Source organism: Myripristis murdjan, chromosome 21 (assembly GCF_902150065.1).
Source record: "Myripristis murdjan chromosome 21, fMyrMur1.1, whole genome shotgun sequence".
NCBI classification, from domain to species: Eukaryota; Metazoa; Chordata; class Actinopteri; order Holocentriformes; family Holocentridae; genus Myripristis; species Myripristis murdjan.
The window spans coordinates 22,684,487-22,706,285 of NC_044000.1; the positions used below are offsets into that span (position 1 = coordinate 22,684,487).

General features: G+C 42.5%; 2 protein-coding genes across 25 annotated transcripts in view; one reads left to right on the forward strand and one right to left on the reverse strand.

The window, feature by feature from the left end:
• Positions 1-21,799, reverse strand: part of caska (calcium/calmodulin-dependent serine protein kinase a) — a 132,303-nt gene that overhangs the window by 46,414 nt on the left and 64,090 nt on the right. For all 22 annotated transcript variants that reach the window (XM_030080635.1, XM_030080647.1, XM_030080640.1 and 19 more), the window contains exons 3-5: positions 18,076-18,181; positions 15,314-15,391; positions 14,767-14,839 (exon numbers count right to left, since the gene is read on the reverse strand). In XM_030080635.1, the coding sequence (XP_029936495.1) occupies positions 14,767-14,839; positions 15,314-15,391; positions 18,076-18,181 (257 nt within the window). The remainder of the gene's footprint in view (positions 1-14,766; positions 14,840-15,313; positions 15,392-18,075; positions 18,182-21,799) is intronic.
• Positions 2,509-5,939, forward strand: LOC115379765 (probable G-protein coupled receptor 82). Of its 3 annotated transcripts, none has more exons than XM_030080659.1 (5): positions 2,509-2,551; positions 2,650-2,709; positions 3,914-4,787; positions 5,308-5,454; positions 5,622-5,939. In XM_030080659.1, the coding sequence occupies exons 3-5, from the start codon at positions 3,918-3,920 to the stop codon at positions 5,859-5,861; spliced, it is 1,257 nt and encodes a 418-aa protein (XP_029936519.1). In that variant the 5' UTR covers positions 2,509-2,551; positions 2,650-2,709; positions 3,914-3,917; the 3' UTR covers positions 5,862-5,939. The 3 variants fall into 3 exon arrangements, with proteins under 3 accessions (XP_029936519.1, XP_029936517.1, XP_029936518.1); XM_030080657.1 differs by having other exon boundaries at positions 5,393-5,454; positions 5,622-5,690; XM_030080658.1 differs by lacking the exon at positions 2,509-2,551 and having other exon boundaries at positions 2,625-2,709; positions 5,393-5,454; positions 5,622-5,690.

The window sequence follows — 21,799 nt, forward strand, 5'->3', positions numbered from 1 at the left end:
AGGGTGTTCTATATCATGTCCCAGATCACAGACTCCGACTGCTTCTGGAGGAATGTGGCTGACAAGGCCAATGAGGTGGCTTTGCTGTTTTCAGCACTCAACAGCTGCCTGGATCCAGTTATGTACTTCCTCTTATCCTCTTCGGTGAGAAAGGAGGTGATGCGACTGATGAGCAACATATTAAATGTGCGAGATATCAGTGGGAGCAGCTCCAGCGCTGAGCCAGGAACTGGACCTGTGAGGATGGTTAGGGAACAGCCGACGGCCAGCTTTACTGGTACACTGAGGAACAAGAGAGCTGTTGGATCCAGCCTTCCTGAATTATAAGAGAATGGGATTGGAACAGATCGTCAGATTAATAATGGAAATAAGACTGATATGTCTTTGTACAGAGTGACGATCAGAAGTCTCAAAAACTGGGGACCTCTGGTACATGAGGTAGATCACCTGGCATGGTTAGGTCCAGCAATCATTTTTACTTTATTTTAACTTTTTTCTTTGCTACCTTGGACTTCTTTCCCGATGGGTGTGAGGCTTCCAGGATAATTGGTGCCTACTCACAAGGCAGAGGTGGTCACACAATTGAGAGAATCATGACAGCCATAAATCAAGAATTCGAAGATCTGAGAAGATGCTGACTAAAATTTATGGCAGATTCTGAAATGACATAACACAGCATTTCCTGGCACTGTCATAAAAATGGATTGCTCTCAGATGATAGGTGAAACTTATTATGTTAACAGTGATCAACAGTGACCTTACACTCGAGTGGCCCTTTCACACAAACAACCGGGCAATATTACAGTGTGTAGTAAGTACCTCCCACGTAGGAGGCAATTAACACTGAGTGTTGTGTGCAGGAATGTGCTTTGGGAGATGACTTTGTAATGTCATCAGCAGTGGATGTGGATATATTCTGCTTCAACATGGTGGACAACATAGTGCTCCAAACAGAGGAGCGGTGCATCATCATGTGGTTGACCTTCTGCACCAGTGTGCAGAAGATCAGTGGACCACCAGTGAACCACAGCAGAAAAACACCCACCAGTTATATAAAACCAGCATCATCAAAGGTAGCATTGGTTGTGGTGTCCTCTTCTATTTTTGATTTTACGCTATTCAGTCAAATGTGTGGTCAGTATTTCTGAAATAATAGCAGTGGACCAGTGATATGAACTCCCAGACAATGAGAACACTGTGAGCCTCTCTGAGCCAAAAAGACACATTGCAGGACACTCCATAAAGTAAATGGCAATATTTCAGACTACATCAAAGCATGAACTTTCATCACAAAATGTGATACTGATCACAGGCTTATGTAGAACATGGTGAACCTTTTACTAAGATGAAAGCATGAGACTATACCGCTAAAACGCCAATCCATCCAAATGTCATGGCTTTTGATATTTTTTGATAACCACATGCTGTATTATAGAAGACTGTGCCAGGACTACAAAGTAACACTACTCGTTTTCAAATGCATAAAAAATAAAGCAACAACAACAAAAAAAAAAAGCCAATTCTGTTGGTGTGCACTGACTGTTTCATTTATAAATAATAATTCACCAAGAGCACAAAGTTCTGCATGCCAATTGTAACACACAGTCTGCAGTCTGACGAGAAAAGCAAGAGCAATTTGGACTTGGCCAACAAACCCAACTCTCTCTGCTGCCCAAAGATGTTGACTAGAACAGCAGCACCACCCAAAGGCAGAATAAATACAGACAGTTAACAATGTGGAGAATTTTTCACTGAAGAGTTCCCCTCTGCTGTCTTTGGTGAACAACGGTAAAGAGACAAGAGGGGTGGTGGGTTAGGGGGCAGCGTGAGTGAGAGAGTGAGAGAGAGAGAGAGAGAGAGAGAGGCCAGCTTCCTGAATTCCATTCATAATAATAACAGTAAGCTCTCCTAACAACCTGTAAATCATTGGACCAACACAGAGTGCATCAGTGTTTACACATGTGAGAACAAAGCATTGAAAACTGCTGAAAAGGGGAAGAACGTGCAGCAAAATGGAAGGTTAGTAACACATTTACATGTATACGTTTTTCTGTACTTCTTTTTTTTTTTTGGTACTGCACCTACATTTTGGGTTTTCTGGGTCACCTGATTCAATTTCTCATTCAAACATTATATTATGGAAAATTCAGCGGTCATGTTAAAAAAAAGTATAAACTATCTCTATATTAGAGATATAGAGAGATATACATATTTGCATACATATGAATATATAGGTGAATATGTGAATACAGTACAAATGAACAGGGAGGTATAAAATGAAAGATCTATGCTCTATAGGGGAGTGTCAGAATAAAGACTTATATTGGGCTTAATGATAAACATGTAAATATAGTTTTGAAACTTCCACGTCAACTGCAAACGTCACTAACTGGCCCGCTTCTGTAAAAATACACCAAATGAGAGAGCTCTGTATAGGCAAAACACAAACCACAACATCCGTGCTACGGTTCCGTCTTCAGACGTTATCTTCACACTTCTGAATTCACACTTACAAGTAGAGGGTCAGATACAGACATTTCTTGCTCAGCAGGTAAATGAGAGATTTTTTTTTTTTTCAATTTCTATTAATACCATTAATTTTTAGAAACATTTGTGGGCAAAATATTTATTTATTTATTTTTGTGCTAGAACTGCTGTTGTCGACTCCTGTGAACTTTGAATGAATTCTTGTCAGCACTCTTGTCATTGGTAAGTATAAAGCAAACAAAAATTGATCTAGATGTAATGAAAAGTTGTCTATTTACATTGATTTGTCAAAAGTAAATTTTAGGCCTTGTACTCTGACAATCATTCGGTTAATTGCTTATTGATTATGTGTTTTCTTTTGATGCATTATATAGTGCCACCAGCATCAATTACCACCAGCACCTTCAGCAGTTCGGTGCTAACATAAATAAAAAGAGCCTGCAGAAGGTAGGGTTATTATTGTGAAGTTAAATGAAAATGAAAATGATGTGTCTGAATCACTGTTGTAAACTGAAATCAAGTGTAAATTTAATGTCGGTAAGAAAACTAAAACTGAACTATATCAATCTAAATCTAGTCTGCATGTTAATTTAATTAAAGTAAAAACATTGGTGAAACATTTCTAGCTTTCATTTGTTTGGTTTGGTTGTAGCTGAATTTTACTTTTCTTTTTTTCTATTTTTACTGAACACTAATTCCAGTATAACTAATATAACTATACCTGAAACTAAACAAAAACTAAAGCTATAGATATCTGATGACAGCCGGATTTTGTGCACAGAGGATGTTTCACTTGACATAGCATCACATTACAAATTCTATACATTGTGGTATTTACTGCCATTTAACAATGGTGTAGACCTTGTTCCTGCTAAACTTCTCCAATATGGCGGCATCTGCAGGACAGCCCTACAACTTGTGGTGTACACAGACAGCTGCTAAAACCTCCACTACCACTCTGCTGATCTGTCACGTAGTTGTAACCAGCATGGGCAGCTAAAATTTTTTTTAATTTAAATATTTCACTCGTTCCTGTAGGATGAAAAATAGATGGCTAATTATAATTACAATAGAGTCCTCCATGCATCTAGTGTCGCCAATTTGAGCTAATGCTGACAACATTACCTAAGCCTGATATATGAAACTTTTGCCAAATCCTGTGGGCAAACAATCCAAAAAGTTATTTTCAGTTCTCAAAGTTTCACAACAGCCACAAAATGCGAATTTGGTTCCTTTTCAGTGAAAATTCACAGCAACAAGGGTGAGAAAAGGAGCTGCCAAACAGGAAACTAACAATCTATTATCAGTTTCTTTAGAAGTGACTTTTACTTGCTTCTGCATTAAACTGTGCAGTTCACCATCACTAGGGCACTTAGGCACTGCAGATTTATTGTTCCTTGTTCTCTCTCGTTTTTCACTCTTGCAGATCAATGGAGAATACATCTCACACGTCCCCACTGGATAACACCTCAATCTGGTCTCTACCAACATTCCCCTCCTCTGTCCTCTGCCCCACCGCAGCCACCCTCTTCCTCCTCCCCTTCCTCTACAGTCTCCTCTTCCTCACCGGTCTCCCAGGAAATGCCATGTCTTTGTGGGTGTTCCTGCGGTGCATCTCCAACAAAACCTCCACCCACGTCTATCTGTCCAACCTGAGTTTGTCCAACCTGCTGCTGTCCTTCACTACGCCCTTTCTCGCCGCCTACTACGCCCAGGGCTCAGTGTGGTTGCAGAGCAGCTTCATGTGTCAACTTGTCCTGCACAGCGTCACGCCGTTGCTCCACATCAACATCTACATTGGCGTCACCATACTGACTTGGGTGGCCCTCAGCCGCTTTGCCACCATCATCCAGCATACGCACGCCGCCAGGCAGAGCGCCTGCACCACCCTGCTGCCCGCTTCCTTCTTTGCCTGCCTCAGGAAAGCCTCCATCGCTTACAGGGTGTGTGCCGCAGTGTGGGTGTTGGCGGTGGGGTGTATTGTGCCTGTGACAGTGTACTACTCGGTGAAGGAAGCCGCAAGGGGCAATGAGGTGGTGGCAGGCGAGCATGGAGGGGATGAGAAAGGACAAGGTGTGAAAGAAGACGTGGTGTGCTACAACCCAGCTGTGGAGATAGGAGGTGGTCTGTCCACAGCTTCCTGTGTTCCCGCCATAACCATCTTCTTCATATGTTTCCTGCTGGTGCTGCTGTCCTATGTCACAGTGTTACGCCATATCAGGCGCTCAAGCCGCAGCACAAACATTGCCACCTCTCACAGCCTGCTGGGAAGAGTGATCCGTAACATACTGGTCATCCAGGTGACTATGAATTAATGATATTACACTCTAGAGAATGTTATTTTATCAATAATCATAATAGGCATCCCAGTTCATCCCAGTTCTTCTTCCATATTTAACTTTGATTGAACTTTGAGTCTGTGATGCATTTACTTAGCTAAATCAAATGAGGGTCAGTTGCTGAGTGCATGGAATGTCTTTCCAAAAATAAAAAAAAACACATTTAGGATACCTAGGTCACCTGGAGTAGCAGAGACAGTAGAATGGCACACATTTACATATAGATTCTCTCATTTCATTAACAATAAACTGCTAATTAGAGGACTTGATGGGGTGGCAAGTCAGGCTCATTCAAGTTTATTGGACTTAACTAAGGGAAACTTTATTTTGTTTCAATTTTTATGAATACAATTGTACTTTGCTATACAAAGGTTTCCTTTTTTATATGGGTGTTTTTTTTTTTTTTTTTTTTTTTTTTAATATATACATATATATATATATATATATATATATATATATATATATATATATATATATATAGGTGGTTCTTGCAGTGTGCCTACTGCCACACCATGTCTTCAAACCCATCTTCATTTCTCTGGTCCTTCAACAACTGGCCCATCCAGGTCACAGCTCACCTGCACCTGACCGCTCTGACTCCTGTCATCCATTTTCCTCCCTTGTTGAGGTGAATAAAATTTACCTGCACTGTGGAAAAAAATGATTCTGCACTACTTTTTTATGATTTATGGCATAGTTTGAATGAGCAAATACAGTGAAGTGGAGAAATGTGAAGTAAGATTATGCAGTCTCATGAACTCTGACAATAAAGATGTCTTTTTTCCAATCCTGCAGGTGAAGAATTGCCTGCTCTTCCTGGCTGCATTACGGGGCTCAACTGACCCTGTGGTGTACTTCCTGTTGGACAAGACTTTCCGCAGCCACACCCTGAGTCTCTTTGGCCGCCACTCAAACACCTGTAGCAGCAGCGAGTCATCTGTCTCAAAGATGAGAAGAGCCAATCGGAAGTCTGGACAGATAGGAGCGGAAACTGAGACTCCTCCAGTAGACTTGAGTCATGAGAGTGTTTTGTAGTCTGCAGTGTTTTGTTATAACGGCAGCTTGATATATGAAAGTTTAAATATGGCAGTCTGTGGGCTTGTGAAATAGCAATAAAATGTCATTTTGCAGGCAGATGTTATGAAAATGCTGCATTTGCAGAATATCCCTTGTGTGCAATAGCAAGTTATAAATGTTTGATATCTCTGTGTGTCATCTACTTTGTTCAGTAATTGTGTTTAAATTATTGAGTGCTGATAATCAAGTGGGAGCTGGTGTTTGTGCAGCAGGTGTGTGGGATTGGACTGGGCGAGTTTACAGAGAGGGAATGTTCTGTGAAGTGTGGTCCTTGCAGATGTGTGCCCCCCAAGGGTCCTCGGTCCTTCAGACTGAGGCAGGCAGGCAGGCAGGCAGGCAAGATAATAAGACACCCTCCAATGTCTCTCAACACACACGCACACATGCACGCATGCCAGAGGAAAAATACACAGCACATAGTCAAGAAGGGAGCCAGGGGAGAAGAATTCAAACCAAGAGCAAGAAACGGTAAGAGGAAGAGAGGAGTAATAATGAGACAAGTGCCACAGGTGATGCGCTGTGCCCACTGTTTGAGCCTTTTCTGCCTTTTGCTGCCTTTAGTGTGCTGCAGCTGACGGGAAGACAGAAGACAACAACAAAGAAAATAAAACAAATGTGTCATGGAGATTTCCACTGTCTTCTGTCTGTAATTTGATCTTCATGCTGAAAAATAAAAAGTAAACAATCCTAAAATGCAACTAATGAACCAGATTCTAGTGAATATTGACTCAGTGCGTTATATAAAAGGAAAAAAAAATCTCATGCCGTGTATAGGCAAAGAGGGCTGTATAGGGCAACTGGAAAACATCCTTAAGTAACACTTGTTTACCCCAATTAATGTAATCTACAGTATCTTAATCGAACACATTATTTCACTAATTTGCTGAAAGCACTTATTTACCAAGTGATTACTACAGCTTTTCACATATTCTTCTCAATTGCTCAGCTGCATTAAAGATGCCAATAGCTCCTCATCAGGAAGTGTGATTTAAACTCTTCTATGTACTTGCATGCATATATATGCATTTTGTGTGTGTGGGTGCATTCTAGCGTTCATTTGTCTGTGTGACAGATGCAGGAGTCTCCCCAGAGAGGGCATTAGTTCCAGTGGCTGTCCACTGTTGTCAAAGGCAGACAGAATGACTGATTATTGTTTTTGTTTTGTTTGGGAAAAGCCTTCTCTGACATGAAAGACCGCCGCAGCCAGCACACCGAGGAGATACGAGGCCGTGACCGCTATTGAAGACGACAGAGCTAGACAGCTACCGCAAACAGATCAGCACACCGATAAACGGAAACAGGCGCAAATACACAACGACAGTGTCTGACACGGAAGTGACCAGCAACAGCGGCACTGAAAGGTGTAATTTAGCCATCAAACCCGGGCGACTATGAAGCGATTCAGAACTGAACTGCTGCCGTTTGAGAAAGGGGTGTGTACATGACTGTGTAACGGAGTGAGATGTGTGTAAACAGAAATATGTGCACGTGCACGTGTGTGTGCCTATGAGCACAGAATGTCATCCGACACCATGAGGCCAACTGGACACCATTAGAGGAACCATTAGCTTTGTCCATATAGCCATCCACCACCACACAAATAGCACTAACAATGCTGCTAATAGCCCTGTGTGTGTAATGTGAATGGGCCCGGGTGGACCTGGGACATTTTACCTTGTAAAAACAGCTGACATTCAATAATTCAGTGGGGAAATATGACTCTTCCACGCCCTCTCCGTTCTAGCTATTCATATGGAGAATGTGGTATTTGCTTTGCAGTGAGCCTGGAGAAGTCTGGGGTTGAGAGATGGGACTGAAACACACACAAATTGCCCGCACAGCAAGTACAAGCACATCATTTTTCAGTCTGTGTCTGTTTTCTGGTAAAGAGAGTGGGCTAAAACAACTTCCCCTCAAAGGACTTCCTGTCCTCACGCCATCACAGAGGACACAATGTAGAGGCTTAGATAAAAATCAGGTTTAATCAGTACAAAACACAGAGGGCACACACTTACTCCATCTCTGCTAAGTTTTAATATTACCTGCCCGCATCCATTTTTCAGACTCATCGCATCTGATATGCAGTTTAAAGAAAGTGTGAATCTCTGTGTATGTGTTTTTTTTTTTTTTTTTTGCAACCACACAGTCAAGGAAAAACTATAATTACCTGTGTTCTGAGTATCAGACCTGACCTACAGAGCTGATACCAGCAATAATGACACCGCAAAACACACAGACACACGCAATAATCTAACCAGACTAGACAGAATGTATGTCTCTATTACGATGCTATAAGCAGAAATATCATTAGGAGCAATGCATGCTGAGGTTTGTGCAAATTCCTGCCTTTCTGCTAGAACAGTATGTAAAGCGAGCCAAACCACAAAACTCACAAAGATAAAGCTTGCTGCCTCTTTTTGGTTTGTCTGACAGCTGGTCCCTTCACCTCAACACGCTGAGAGAAAAAAGCCACACTACGCTGTAAGGTAAGATATAGGTCTGCACCAGCGTGACTTTCTGTTCATTCATCTATGTTTACATCGAAAGTATCGCTTGTTTATGAATTCCTCAGTTTGCTCAACACAGCACCTGCATCTGTGCTCTGCAGTTCAAACGATCAGCGTCATCTCAGTGTGCCTCGACTTCAGAACCTACACCAGCGCAAAAAAACTGAAATTTCCAGACCCTATATCAGAGGTACATTCAAACGGATGTGTGAAAGCACTTTCTCTCCCAAGGAAGAGGGTTCACCCTCAGACGCAGGTGTGCTGCTGCAAGAATTCAGCTCTCAAAGTTCTGCATTCGAAATATGATAGCCAGGGAAACAGATGTTAGTTTGCAGTGCCAATCTGCATCTAATCTGTCTGTCTCATGATGAAGACCAAATGCAAACACGCAGGTAGCCATAGACACACACACACTCTCACACACACACACACACACACACACCACAGTGACTGTTGCCATTGTCACCGGTGGAGGTCTGCGATGAGGTGAGGAGGAAGATAAATACCAAGAGACAAACAGCAGCAGTGATTTATGAACATCAGGATTCAAATGAATTCAACGACTTTGACTTTCACGCATGGAAGGATGTGGCACACACTCAAGCCTATCCATATTCAACAAGGACAGCTTTGCTGTAAGTGTATGTGTGTGTGTGTGTGTGTTTGTGGATGCCTGTTTGTGTGTGTATCTCTCTGTGTCCCCTGCAGAGGGCATACATCCCAGGCAGTACATCTGATAAGGCAGACAGAAGACAAGCCATATAGCCACTGTTAAATGGTGATAATGGAGGTGAATGCCACCCTGTACCAATGTCAAAGCTCAGAGACTTTTATATCCTGGTTGTATTTCTACCACACTGATCATACAGTCAAATTCACTTTCACTTCTAGGCCTTTGACCTTTCATGAATCCATATTTTATTCATAGCACAGTTCAGCGACTGGAGTGACGCTACTGTTGCCATTGCTTGATAGAGATTGTTTACTCCGTTAAGCATGAATGGAAACCAGCCAAGTACAAATACAGATGTGGGCATTTCCAACTGATCAACTCAATGCAGTTTTACTGGTCGTGATTCACCTGAAATGGCAGAAAACTCTGACTACCTGACTACAAGAGGTCAGCAAACACTCAAATGAATACAGATTGTCAGTTGCAGCGCGTGCTGTTCTTCTAGCTGTGACCTGAAAGTTATCTAGCTCTATCTGGCTGCAAACGCTTCCTTCGTCTCTGGAGGAAGCCAACATACCCAGAGTGTGATATAGTTTGTCACGAGGAGGTGAGTATGTGTCTGAGTTCATCTCCGGTGTGAAAGGTGCAGGACAGAGGCAGACAGAGCGGCAGGATAAAAAACTGCATGATACAGAAACTCATATATACACAATACCTGAGACCTCGTCATTGACAGAAAGGCCTTGCAGAACACTGGGCCCACAAGGTGGCAGTGACATACAGTACAGGCCAAAAGTTTGGACACACCTTCTCATTCAATGCGTTTTCTTTATTTTCATGACTATTTACATTGTAGATTCTCACTGAAGGAATCAAAACTATGAACGAACACATGTGGAGTTATGTACTTAACAAAAAAAGGTGAAATAACTGAAAACATGTTTTATATTCTAGTTTCTTCAAAATAGCCACCCTTTGCTCTGATTACTGCTTTGCACACTCTTGGCATTCTCTTGATGAGCTTCAAGAGGTAGTCACCTGAAATGGTTTTCCAACAGTCTTGAAGGAGTTCCCAGAGGTGTTTAGCACTTGTTGGCCCCTTTGCCTTTACTCTGCGGTCCAGCTCACCCCAAACCATCTCGATTGGGTTCAGGTCCGGTGACTGTGGAGGCCAGGTCATCTGCCGCAGCACTCCATCACTCTCCTTCTTGGTCAAATAGCCCTTACACAGCCTGGAGGTGTGTTTGGGGTCATTGTCCTGTTGGAAAATAAATGATCGTCCAACTAAACGCAAACCGGATGGGATGGCATGTCGCTGCAGGACGCTGTGGTAGCCATGCTGGTTCAGTGTGCCTTCAATTTTGAATAAATCCCCAACAGTGTCACCAGCAAAACACCCCCACACCATCACACCTCCTCCTCCATGCTTCACAGTGGGAACCAGGCATGTGGAATCCATCCGTTCACCTTTTCTGCGTCTCACAAAGACACGGCGGTTGGAACCAAAGATCTCAAATTTGGACTCATCAGACCAAAGCACAGATTTCCACTGGTCTAATGTCCATTCCTTGTGTTTCTTGGCCCAAACAAATCTCTTGTGCTTGTTGCCTCTCCTTAGCAGTGGTTTCCTAGCAGCTATTTGACCATGAAGGCCTGATTCGCTCAGTCTCCTCTTAACAGTTGTTCTAGAGATGGGTCTGCTGCTAGCATTTATCTGGTCTCTGATCTGAGCTGCTGTTAACTTGCCATTTCTGAGGCTGGTGACTCAGATGAACTTGTCCTCAGAAGCAAAGGTGACTCTTGGTCTTCCTTTCCTGGGTCGGTCCTCATGTGTGCCAGTTTCGTTGTAGCGCTTGATGGTTTTTGTGACTCCACTTGGGAACACATTTAAAGTTTTTGCAATTTTCCGGACTGACTGACCTTCATTTCTTAAAGTAATGATGGCCACTCGTTTTTCTTTAGTTAGCTGATTGGATCTTGCCATAATATGAATTTTAACAGTTGTCCAATAGGGCTGTCGGCTGTGTAGTAACCTGACTTCTGCACAACACAACTGATGGTCCCAACCCCATTGATAAAGCAAGAAATTCCACTAATCAACCCTGATAAGGCACACCTGTGAAGTGAAAACCATTTCAGGTGACTACCTCTTGAAGCTCATCGAGAGAATGCCAAGAGTGTGCAAAGCAGTAATCAGAGCAAAGGGTGGCTATTTTGAAGAAACTAGAATATAAAACATGTTTTCAGTTATTTCACCTTTTTTTGTTAAGTACATAACTCCACATGTGTTCATTCATAGTTTTGATTCCTTCAGTGAGAATCTACAATGTAAATAGTCATGAAAATAAAGAAAACGCATTGAATAAGAAGGTGTGTCCAAACTTTTGGCCTGTACTGTATGTGTGTTTAACTAATGAACAGTTCGCTTAAAATACAAAAAAGATACTTGGACATTTCCCCCCAAAAGCGACCTGTAGCCATCTACAGATATTTTCTATGCAATTTGGCGAGGTTTCCTCGTCAAAAATTTACATGTGAAAATTCAGTTGGAGGATTCTGTACTATTTCCTGCCATGAAACAGAGTATCTATCCACCTCTAATTCATATTCGCTGGGGGTGGACAGACACAGTTGCCAGTTTTCTTCAGCAGGAAGTTCCCGACAAAAGTCTCTTGCCAAAGGGCTTTGGATTACGCCAGGTAACAGTTGCTGTTGTTGACTTCGTCATATATATTTTTGAGCTCCACCAACAAATACCCATCCAACTTCAATGAAATGGGCCTGGATGGGAGACAGGGAAGGTTGCAGCAGACTGAAAACCTCACCAAATCACACAGAAACTACCTGAACAGATAGACTGCAAAAGGGGTATGTCGGAAAATATATTTTGAAAATATCTTGTATGTGTTTTGGGTGATCTGTTCCTTTAAGGAAAACAGAAGGAAATGTCCACTAAACCTCACATACAGACGCCCCATGAGAGCTGATAAAACAGGTAAAATCACGAGTCTGGCTGATGCCATGTAGTGTGACTTCTGACTTACTACAATATCACTGGGGTTGACACAATGCCAGCTAAGCGTACTTAATTGAACATACTGCCCACATGGGAGTAATTGGTTGACGTAGCAAGGCTGCTGTGGTGACAGCATAGCACAAACTGACCATGGACAGAATGAAAATCTGCTCGGCGCGAGCGTAAATTAAACAGAACATTGCAGAGGTGGCAGCTCATAGGTAGAAGCAATACTTTTAAAGGGGAAATAGGACAAAAGCTGTACAGAGGGGGAATGGACAACGAATGAGCTACCAGGCGATGCACTGTAACACACACATAAGCACCTTACTCCATCCTTTTCCTGCCACTGAACTGACTGGCTGGCTATCACTCACATGAAGACAACGCGAGTTTAAGTCTTAGCTCGTGCTGCAGCCAGGGATCGAGTATAGGAGAGAGCAGCCGAATGAAGACAGAAAGATAGGAGTCTATAGGCTGAGATGAGTGATACTCGAGCCCGACACTGGAGAGAGATAGTCGTCCACAAGCTGGGAGCTGACGGTGAACGTATAATATGCATTATGAGTCTCTGGGAAAAGGCAATAAAATACATATAAAAGGGAGCACTGCAATTGAGCTCCGTGAATATCATATAAAAACCATTAAACTCACAGCTGGGGAAGCTGCCAAGGGAATTGTGTTTTGCCTTGCTTGTTTGCGAATGCTGAGAGCGAGATGGAGGAGACAAAAGGCACCACTCTGGATGCAAAGCCTTATTCGAGTTTTTCGGAAAAACCAGGCTGGCTGTGCTCGTTATATGAGTGCTACTTGCAGACTGAAGTGGACACACATACCAGAAGCACAAGTTTGCATGCAAGCACACTCACACTAATATTCTCAATTACGGACAGACAAAGACAATATGAGGATAAAACACTGAAGGGAAGGACAACGCTAGGGATTATATATATATAAAAGGCTGTGACAGAAACAAGATCAGATATGTGTGTTCTGGATTTGACAGCTGAGGTTCACACTGTGAAGCGGTAGGTCAGCTGTCAATCAGCCATTTTCTGTTGGCGCTAACCTATGTAACACACAGCGGGTTGTTAGCATGCTGTCATTCACGTCTTTGAAAGTAACAGCAGACTTCACATGGCATTTCTCATGAATCAAACCTGCATTAGGTCCACTTAAGTTTAACTGAGACCAGGGTTACACTGGAGAGGTTTGCTCGTTGATTTGGCACTGATCCGCACTATAATACTGATAATAAAATAATAATAATGACGATGATAATAACTTTATGTGCAGTATATAGCACTTTAAAAAAAAAGTGCTGTATATACACTCAGTGGCCACTTTATTAGGTCCACCTGCACAGTCTAATAGAATCCAATCCAACCGTTGTGCCATAAAGTTTACTGTTCTGCTGCCTATAATGCTCAGGTTTTCTTTTTGTCACAGTAATAGAGGTGTTCATTCACTTCTATGTTTGGCATTGAGCTCATAGTTAGTGCTGCTGTTGTATTGGATTGCATTTTAATTGAGAGCTGTTTCTACTTTCTATTTACTTTCTATTCTGTCCCCCTCATGTATATAAATAGGGAGGACAAAAAACAGAAACACCTCTCAATACAATGTAGTCCAGTACAACACACACACACACACACACTAGAGTATGGAGGACTGGAAAGACACAGAGTATATAAAGACACTGAGGGAAAATTAAAATGGGGCACAGATTCAGCACGTCACTGTGACTTTGGAATGATTAACAGAGTTTTTCCCGAGGATCTCTAGCAGCACATTTGGTCATAAGGGAGTCCAGCTTTGACATACAAGGAGGCACCAAACAAGACAGGGCCTTAAAAGTGATTAAAACAATAAAAAGATTTTAAAATAGACTCTAAAAGTCATGGATAGCCAATGTAAAGAGGCTAAAATAGCTGTGGTATGTTCACATTTTTAGATCCAGTTAAGAGCTTTTTGTATGAGTTGAGGTCGATGGAGAGCCTTTTGGGAAAAACATGTGTAGAGGGAGTTGCAATAGGCGAGATGTAATGAGTTAAATGCATGAGCAACCTCCAGATCAGTGAATGAAATGTAATGAGCATAATGACGTAATTGATAAAAACAGGATTGGACAACTTTGATGATGATGCTGCAGGCTGATAAAGGCCTATATTAAATGGTGGATTAGAGACAAAACAAACCCATCATCCTCTCGTTCTCTAGCTCCGCCACTCGCTCTCTCTCTCTCTCTCTCTCTCTCTCTCTCCCCACAACACTGGCAGCACAAGAGTCCTTCAATCAATGAGTTACCAGGGCAGGGGCCACCACAAAATTTAACAGCGATTTAATTGTTTTTGGACTCTACACAGTCATCAGAAGAACAGAGTAATCAAAGAGTAATCAAAACAGCCGAGCTGGAGAGCTGACCGATTGCTCTTTCAGTGTTTTCTGGAAAATGTCAAACTTAAGGTCACAGAGCACTGAAAACAACTTTATGAAGCAATTCTACAGGAGAACACTTTTAATGATAACGTCTTGGCAGAGCGCAGTTATTTTCTGAATTGGTAATACTGCCTGAACTGCATCTGCCCCGGTAGACAATATTACCCTGCCGCCTCGGCTTAGGGAGCTCCCAGTGAAAAAAGAAGCTAAACTGTTAGTCAGAAATACCTTGACATCTCGGTGGATGACATTGTTGTCATGGCAATAGCGTAGCGCCTCAAGGATCTGTCTCATGTAGTGACTAAGGAAAAGACAGAGAGCATTGTTACTGCTGTGTCACAGCAAAATAGGACACTAACAACACTGCAAACGGTGCACTAGGCGTCCATCTGAAAGTTTGTATGTGCTAGTATAAAGTAATGAGTTCTGAATGTGAAAAAAAAATGCATCAGTACTGACTAAAAAATACAAACAACACACTGTAGAGTCTTAAAAGTACAGTTCACCCAAAATACAAAGAAAAAAAACCCATCACATGTATATTTTTGACAGTTTGAGTTCCACAATTGAATAGGTGCAGTGTATTGAGGTGAGGAGAGACATGGAAAACCTTGCTAAATCACACAGAAACTATCTGGCTAAGAATTGGCAAAATTGTCCTTTTACTTAAGAGTAATGGTACTGACGGTGTGAAGGTAAAAATGTATATTTTTTTTTTGGTGTGTTTTGAGTGAACTGTTCCATTGAGGAAGAAGAAGAAATGCTAAAGTCTCACCTGGCCACTGCTTCACTGTAGACAAAGCCAGCATCTGCCCTCTTCACAATCTCAAAACACAGGTCTGCTCCATCCATACTAATAGAGACAGAGACAGATTGAAGGGAGGAGAGAGACGGGGGAAAGAGAGGAGAGGAGACAGAGAGGGTCAGTGTGGCGTAAAGGTCAGCGCTCCGTGTCTAGGTAGGAAGGAAAGGTCACTCTTATTAAAACTTCAGCACTGTGCTGGTTGGTGATTGGTCGTGGAGGCGAATTGGGAGGCACGGCTCAGGAGAGAAGAAGCTGTAATTATGATTTGTTTCTGTGGGTTGGGGAAACAACAGCTATTTCTCCTCAATTGCTAGTTGATAAGTTCCCTACCGAAAGCAGTTTTTTTATGGAAATGTTCACCAGTTCTATCTCTATCAAGGACTAAAAGCTGATGCCTTTTTCCCTTTGAGAGAAACAGAAACGACTCTACTGATGAAACTTAATGAGCTAGACGTCTCTGAAACAAGTGGTGCTGAGAATATTCCTGCTAGGTTTTTAAAGAAGGCAGCTGACTTTATTTGCCCATGTTTCCCAAATATCATGCTTTTTTTTCCGCCAATAAGTTATTTAAGTTATTGATTTGAAGATGACGCTCCCTTTTGAAGAGCCTGAGATGATTTAGGGAGTGTTTTAATGTGTCACAGATACCCATACATGTTCCACTAGAGGGAGCTCTACTGATTTTGTTCCAGGTAGCACAGGTAAGAAATCAATTTTGGAATCTGCGGCTATTCAATCAAACAAGCTGCCAAATAAACCTGTAAATAATAAATGCAAACAGGTTTAAATCCATGATGAATGGTTGAGAAGTGTTCCCAAAATGTAGCCTGCCTTTAAAAATGTGTTGTTTTTGTCATTTTTTTTATACTGATCTGGGTTATGAGACATGACTGAATAACTGTACCTCCATTGTACCTCCATAAGTGGCTCTTAAATGTGTCTCGAGTTTTTAATGTGTTTGTTGTACTGCACTGAAAATTGTACAGTTGTTGCTTGGTCCAACACTGATATGTGTTTATGGTCCTGTTGTTTGCAATTTTACTGGATTTTGCTTCCCTTGAATGAATTCATGAATAAACCGCCACCATTTTTTTAAAATAAATTTTTCCGAATAAAATCCATTAATCAACACCGTGTCTGTGTGAGAGCATGCTTACGTGTTACTGCACACACTCAAATACTTTAAGTCTCCAAACCCCTGTGCAAATATGTCTTTCCAGAGGGATATGAAAATCCTTCAGAGAGATGAAAATATTTGTGCACAATAACGCAGCTCTGCCATATTAATTGAATCTTCAGGAGGAGTGAGCGCTGCTCTAACGGTGAGGTTTAACGCTTTCGCATTGAAAAAGCCCTACGGAGTAATTTGCAGTAAAGATATGAGTCTAACAATGACAGCTTCTCAGCCCAGTTACACCCAGGTTCTAGCCAGGGGTGACAGTGCGTCTCAATGCACAGAGCTGCAGTGCACCTCGCAATCAATACAGACTGCTGGGAACAGACTTTGAAGATATGGCTATTAGGCCTTACCACACTGCCGCAATCCTGCTTAGTTAGCTCCCTTACACAAATATACACCGAGTGCACAAGCACATCGGCACACAGACACATGTGCGTGCCCCCACACAAATCCAACCCAGTCATTTACCTACCATCGACTCAGCTTCTCATAATTGCTCTGTCCCTATCCTTCCCCCAATTATCCAAACTTACTCTGTGCCGCCGTTGTGCTTCTACACCAATTAAATTGGATCGTTATGTGGGATTTGGCCACAGCACATCCAAATTCGCTGCTCTCATCATCTACCCACTGTCTGTCTCTCCTACACTCCCTCCCTTCATTGCTCCTTCATCCCATTCTTGGCTGTTTGGTTAGCTGGGAGGTAGGCCTGGGGACAGGCAGCCATATGAAGCTGTCTGCATTTATCTACCATGTTTACTCAGATGTCTATGCTGCTCTCAAAGGACTACACAGCTCCAAGCCCGTCTCAAATCTACTCCCGTCCCCGAGTGAGCAGTTGTGTGTGTGCGTGCGCTATAAACAGGCACTTCAACATGTGCATGTGCTCCGAAACCATGAAAATCCCTCAAAATTGAGCTTGTTTGCATTTCCTTGAAAGTTTTTTCCCTGGCACCGAGGCGTATGATAGAACTATGTGCAAAAACCCTGGGACTTGCCTGATCAGCGATAACAGAATTAAATGATAAAGGAATTAGTTCTGCAAGAAGAGGAGAGGCAACGATATGGCAGGGTGTGGGAGGGGCCGGGGGAGGGCGCAGCTTGGAGAAGAGCTGGAGGTAGCAGCGAGTGTGAAATCGTAATCTCATCTCTGCCCCTTCATATACAGCACTGCTCTCACAACAGCCTCTACCCCCTTTCTTGTTTCTAAACCCCCCCACCCTCCCATCCCTGCTTCATTCTCATTCCTCAGTTAACAAGCTTTCTCGTATCAGCGCTGAATATGAAACCACTGCAGGGTTCTCTTTCTCTCTGACACTATCGCCGCAACCGCCCACTTATGCCCCGTCGTCCTCCTCTTTGCTATCGAGTCATATTCCCCTTCCGCATATCAACACATCTTCACACTCTCCTGCTGATACATCCTCCTACAACATATATTATCTTTTCCCTCCTCTGATGTGTCGCTGGTGTGAGGCCCCTGACAAGGCTTGCGTTTTTTTTTTATTATTCATTGATGTTAAGTTCAATCCATGTGTGGTTCAAGACTTACAACTCAAAGACCATGTAGAGCATCCCGTCTGAGCTGTATGTCTCCAGCAGCTCCACGATGTGGGGGTGCTTCAGCATGTGGCAGATACTGGCCTCCCTCTTCAGATCTGAAATCATACAGAGAGAGAGAGAGAGAGAGAAAGAAGGGGCGGGGGTTGGGTTTACATTATCATAAAGCTGCAAGAAGATCACATTTTTTCAGCACATTCCATCTCGAATTTCCATTGCCTTTGCAGACATTTGGCTTCATGGTTGGGTTTCAAGATTTTGGGCAAAGATGCATGCTGACAATGTTTGGGAAATGCAATACTGCAGGTTTAATCATTCCACAGCTTAGAAAAAGGATAATTGTTCTTTATAATAAGCATTTCTTTTACACTGCACGATGCAATACGAGGCAAGATGACAGTGAAATAAAAATGCACCCAAAAATAAACACAAATACGGTCATCAAGGATCACCACACAAAATCAAACAATTTGTAGTGCATTTAACAATCCCATAAAATCCATAAGGAACCCCGACCATCAGATCTAATCAGTCAGTGACTAATCAGGTCACTGCCAGTCACTGTCCCTGTTTTATAAACCAAGGAAACAAACCGCATTAGATACACTTTTGTTTTGACTTTTTGTACAGATTTCTGTGACTGTTAGCATCCTAAAGCCTGTACCTGATAGGTGATAAATTCAAACTTTTGAAGGCCCCTTACTTCTCCACACTTCCAAGAAATCTCATGTACGCTCTTTTACCCCCCTGACATTTGTTTTTATGAAGCCCAGTGTCTCTTCTTGATAGTATAAGCAATCTTGTCACATTCCACCTCTTTATTGCACTAATGGTGGTCATAATGTCACAGAAACAGGCGAGCACCTTCATTATTTAGTAGAGTTTCACATACATTCACTGTCGCCCAAGTGACAAGGTTCTGTAAGCTGCGGGAAACCTTTACACCGCAGTGTATGTTTCCTCAGAAATGCCTGCGGGTTTTTAACCCAGTCTAAGTAGTTGAATCGTGCAGCTGTCCTAGCTCAACACCTTGACACTGCTGAGATCCTGCCTGCCTCAGGGCTTTCTGTGGCTTAGCTCTTGCCGTTCACAGAGGAGATAATGTAAAATGCACAGCGCAGCGTTGAGGTCACACTCCTGGAGCCTGACACGCAAACAAACAGCGTGGTGATGACTCATCGGCAGTGGGTCTTATATGTGAAATGGCAACAGGTCTTTTCTTCTGGTTCTGGTGATGTTTGTTTGTAACCATCTCATTATTTTAGATCTTCTTACTGCCGCCTGGCAATAAGCATCAACCACTTTAATTAGTTCCTAATGAACAGGAGGGTTAATGGAGGGGGTTAATGAAGCTGAAAAGAACAATGGGAGCTGGCTGTTTAGAGGCATCTCTGGTGAGAGAAGACAGAGACAGCTAGCCACAGCAGAAAAGAGAAACACACATCCCTATAGTCCAACTTCATCAAAAAAAAAAAAGAAAAGAAAGAAAAAAGACTGTGCTGTTTCTTTTCTGAGGAAAAAGCATTGAAGGAGGAGAGACGATAGCTGGATATTATTTGTTGGAGCGAGAGTTTTGACAAGAGGGATGTGCATGGGGACAACAACAAAAAAATTGCTTGGACAAATCAATATTCTGGCACTCTCCCTGTAATGCAAATGGTGAATTGTTCTGTCATATTAAGCAGGATGGATGGAGCTTGGACGAAGGGTATAAACTCCTCTGAGAAGTCTTCTAACTGTATAATGTATGGGCATCTCTGTCCTAGATAGCAGGCTGGACGGCTGTTTGTTATGCTGGTCACAAAGAAACATTCGATGGAGTGACCAGCAGCAGCAGCACGCAACACTGGCACAACAGGCAGCTATGATCAACGATGACAAGTGCATCAAAACTGTGTGCACATACGTGTGCATGTTTTCCGCTAAATTTAACACGATGGCGCTTCGTTCCCTCCGGATGCTCGCCCCACTCGTCCTTCTTCCATCTCTTGTCTATTTCTCATCCTCATCACCAAGACCAGGGCCAATTTATAGGGCCGTAGGGGCCCTGGGGCACAAAATTCATGTAGCCCCTCAATCACACTCACATGAGTAAAATGATGAACATGATTAACAGAACATCATTAACAGAACTACAGAGGAGTCAACAACTAAATAACAAAATAGCCCCTAAAAAATGAAGAAACTGTGTCTTTCTGTTGCTTCTTTCTACAATGTGTGGAAAAAATAACACAAAATTGCAAAGGACTCTTCTTGACTCTTCTTGGATGCAATCTTAAAATTACTCCTAGGTGGCTTGTATATTTTCTATATTCATTCATGCAAATATTTCCAGTATAAATGAAATATTGTTTTCTCGGTGCTTCACATAAAATAAAAAAGAGCTTGGAGAGTTTAGAGCTGTCGCTAGCCTGAAGTTGTCCAAGTAATTCAGATGTCGGCATCTGTGATGGGACAATTTTTTCCTATTTGCCTTTATTTAATGTTTTATTGTAATGTTTTTAGTGTTTTATTTTAATGTTTTCAAATGTTCTTTTTATTGTGAAGCACTTTGAGCTGCAATGCTTGTATGAAAGGTGCTATACAAATAAAGTTTTATTATTACTATTATTATTTTTCACATTTGGTGTTGAGGTGTCCGACCATACCCTCATGTGGCCCACATACTGTACTGATAGAAGGCCCCAAATTTTGAAAAGACTGAAGACACAATTTAACAAAGAATGTCTTGGGGCTCAGTGACATCACGTTACTGCATTTAAGATTGACACAAAACCATAAATTGACCAGACAATGAACAATCGGGGCCTCTGGTGATTGAGGACCCCTTGTGGTCTGGGGCCGTGGCCGGTCAGTGATCTAGCCCAAACCAAGACCAACCTATTCCTCTCACTTTTCTGAGTATATTTACTTGGGAGTTTCAGGCCATGTTCCTTCCACCCCAGTCGTCTCTCGCTGGCTGACTCCACTGTCTTCCCTTCATCTGTCCCTCTAGTCATCTATCCATCCATCCATCCATCCGTTCCACAAGGAAGTTCCTTTTCCTTCCTCTTGGCAGCTGCTATTCTGGGAGTGGAGGCTTCGTAGTTTGAGGCCAAATAGAGATATATATCATATACATAACCTTTCTGCTTTATGCACACGCTCAAACTCATTCACTGAAAATGCATTACCGAGCACTCTTAACTACATTAACTTTTAATATCCTACTCCGCAATACTGCATACGAGCGGCTGGAATAGCCGCGCTGTGCAAACATAAGCACGCAGAGGTATATGGCAGCTGGGTATTGCACGTTTCCAGTGCAGCATTCCCTTGGCTGCGATAGTTGATTTATGGACAGTAATGTTGACGAGATGGGACTAAGCAGATGTCTCTACAAAGATGTGATGGGAGGGCTCTTCATGGGATTGCACACACACATACAGACACACACACACACATGCTCGCCCAGGAGCCATGCTGATAAGTTACTGTATTGTTTTGCTATGTATGCACTGACATTTAATTAAGCCCTGAGTTGAAGCCATGAGCCACTTCTGCTGCTGCAAGTCTCAGAGCTAACATTAAGCTAATCCTCTAAGGACAAACACAAGGCGCGGGCTAGCTCTAAAGTGATGCTAATGCTAGTAAAGCCGGGATAAGTGGCTACCTTAAGGGCCTCGCTGCCCGCCACATTTAATGTCATCCGGTGAGCCTGCTGCTAATTTCCGTCA

Excerpts from the sequence above, each read along its gene's own strand:
- LOC115379765 (XM_030080659.1), top strand. The coding sequence starts at position 3,918 with ATGGAGAATACATCTCACACGTCCCCACTGGATAACACCTCAATCTGG. Across the intron at positions 4,788-5,307 it reads GTAACATACTGGTCATCCAG|GTGGTTCTTGCAGTGTGCCT; the intron begins GTGACTATGAAT and ends ATATATATATAG. Across the intron at positions 5,455-5,621 it reads CATTTTCCTCCCTTGTTGAG|GTGAAGAATTGCCTGCTCTT; the intron begins GTGAATAAAATT and ends CCAATCCTGCAG.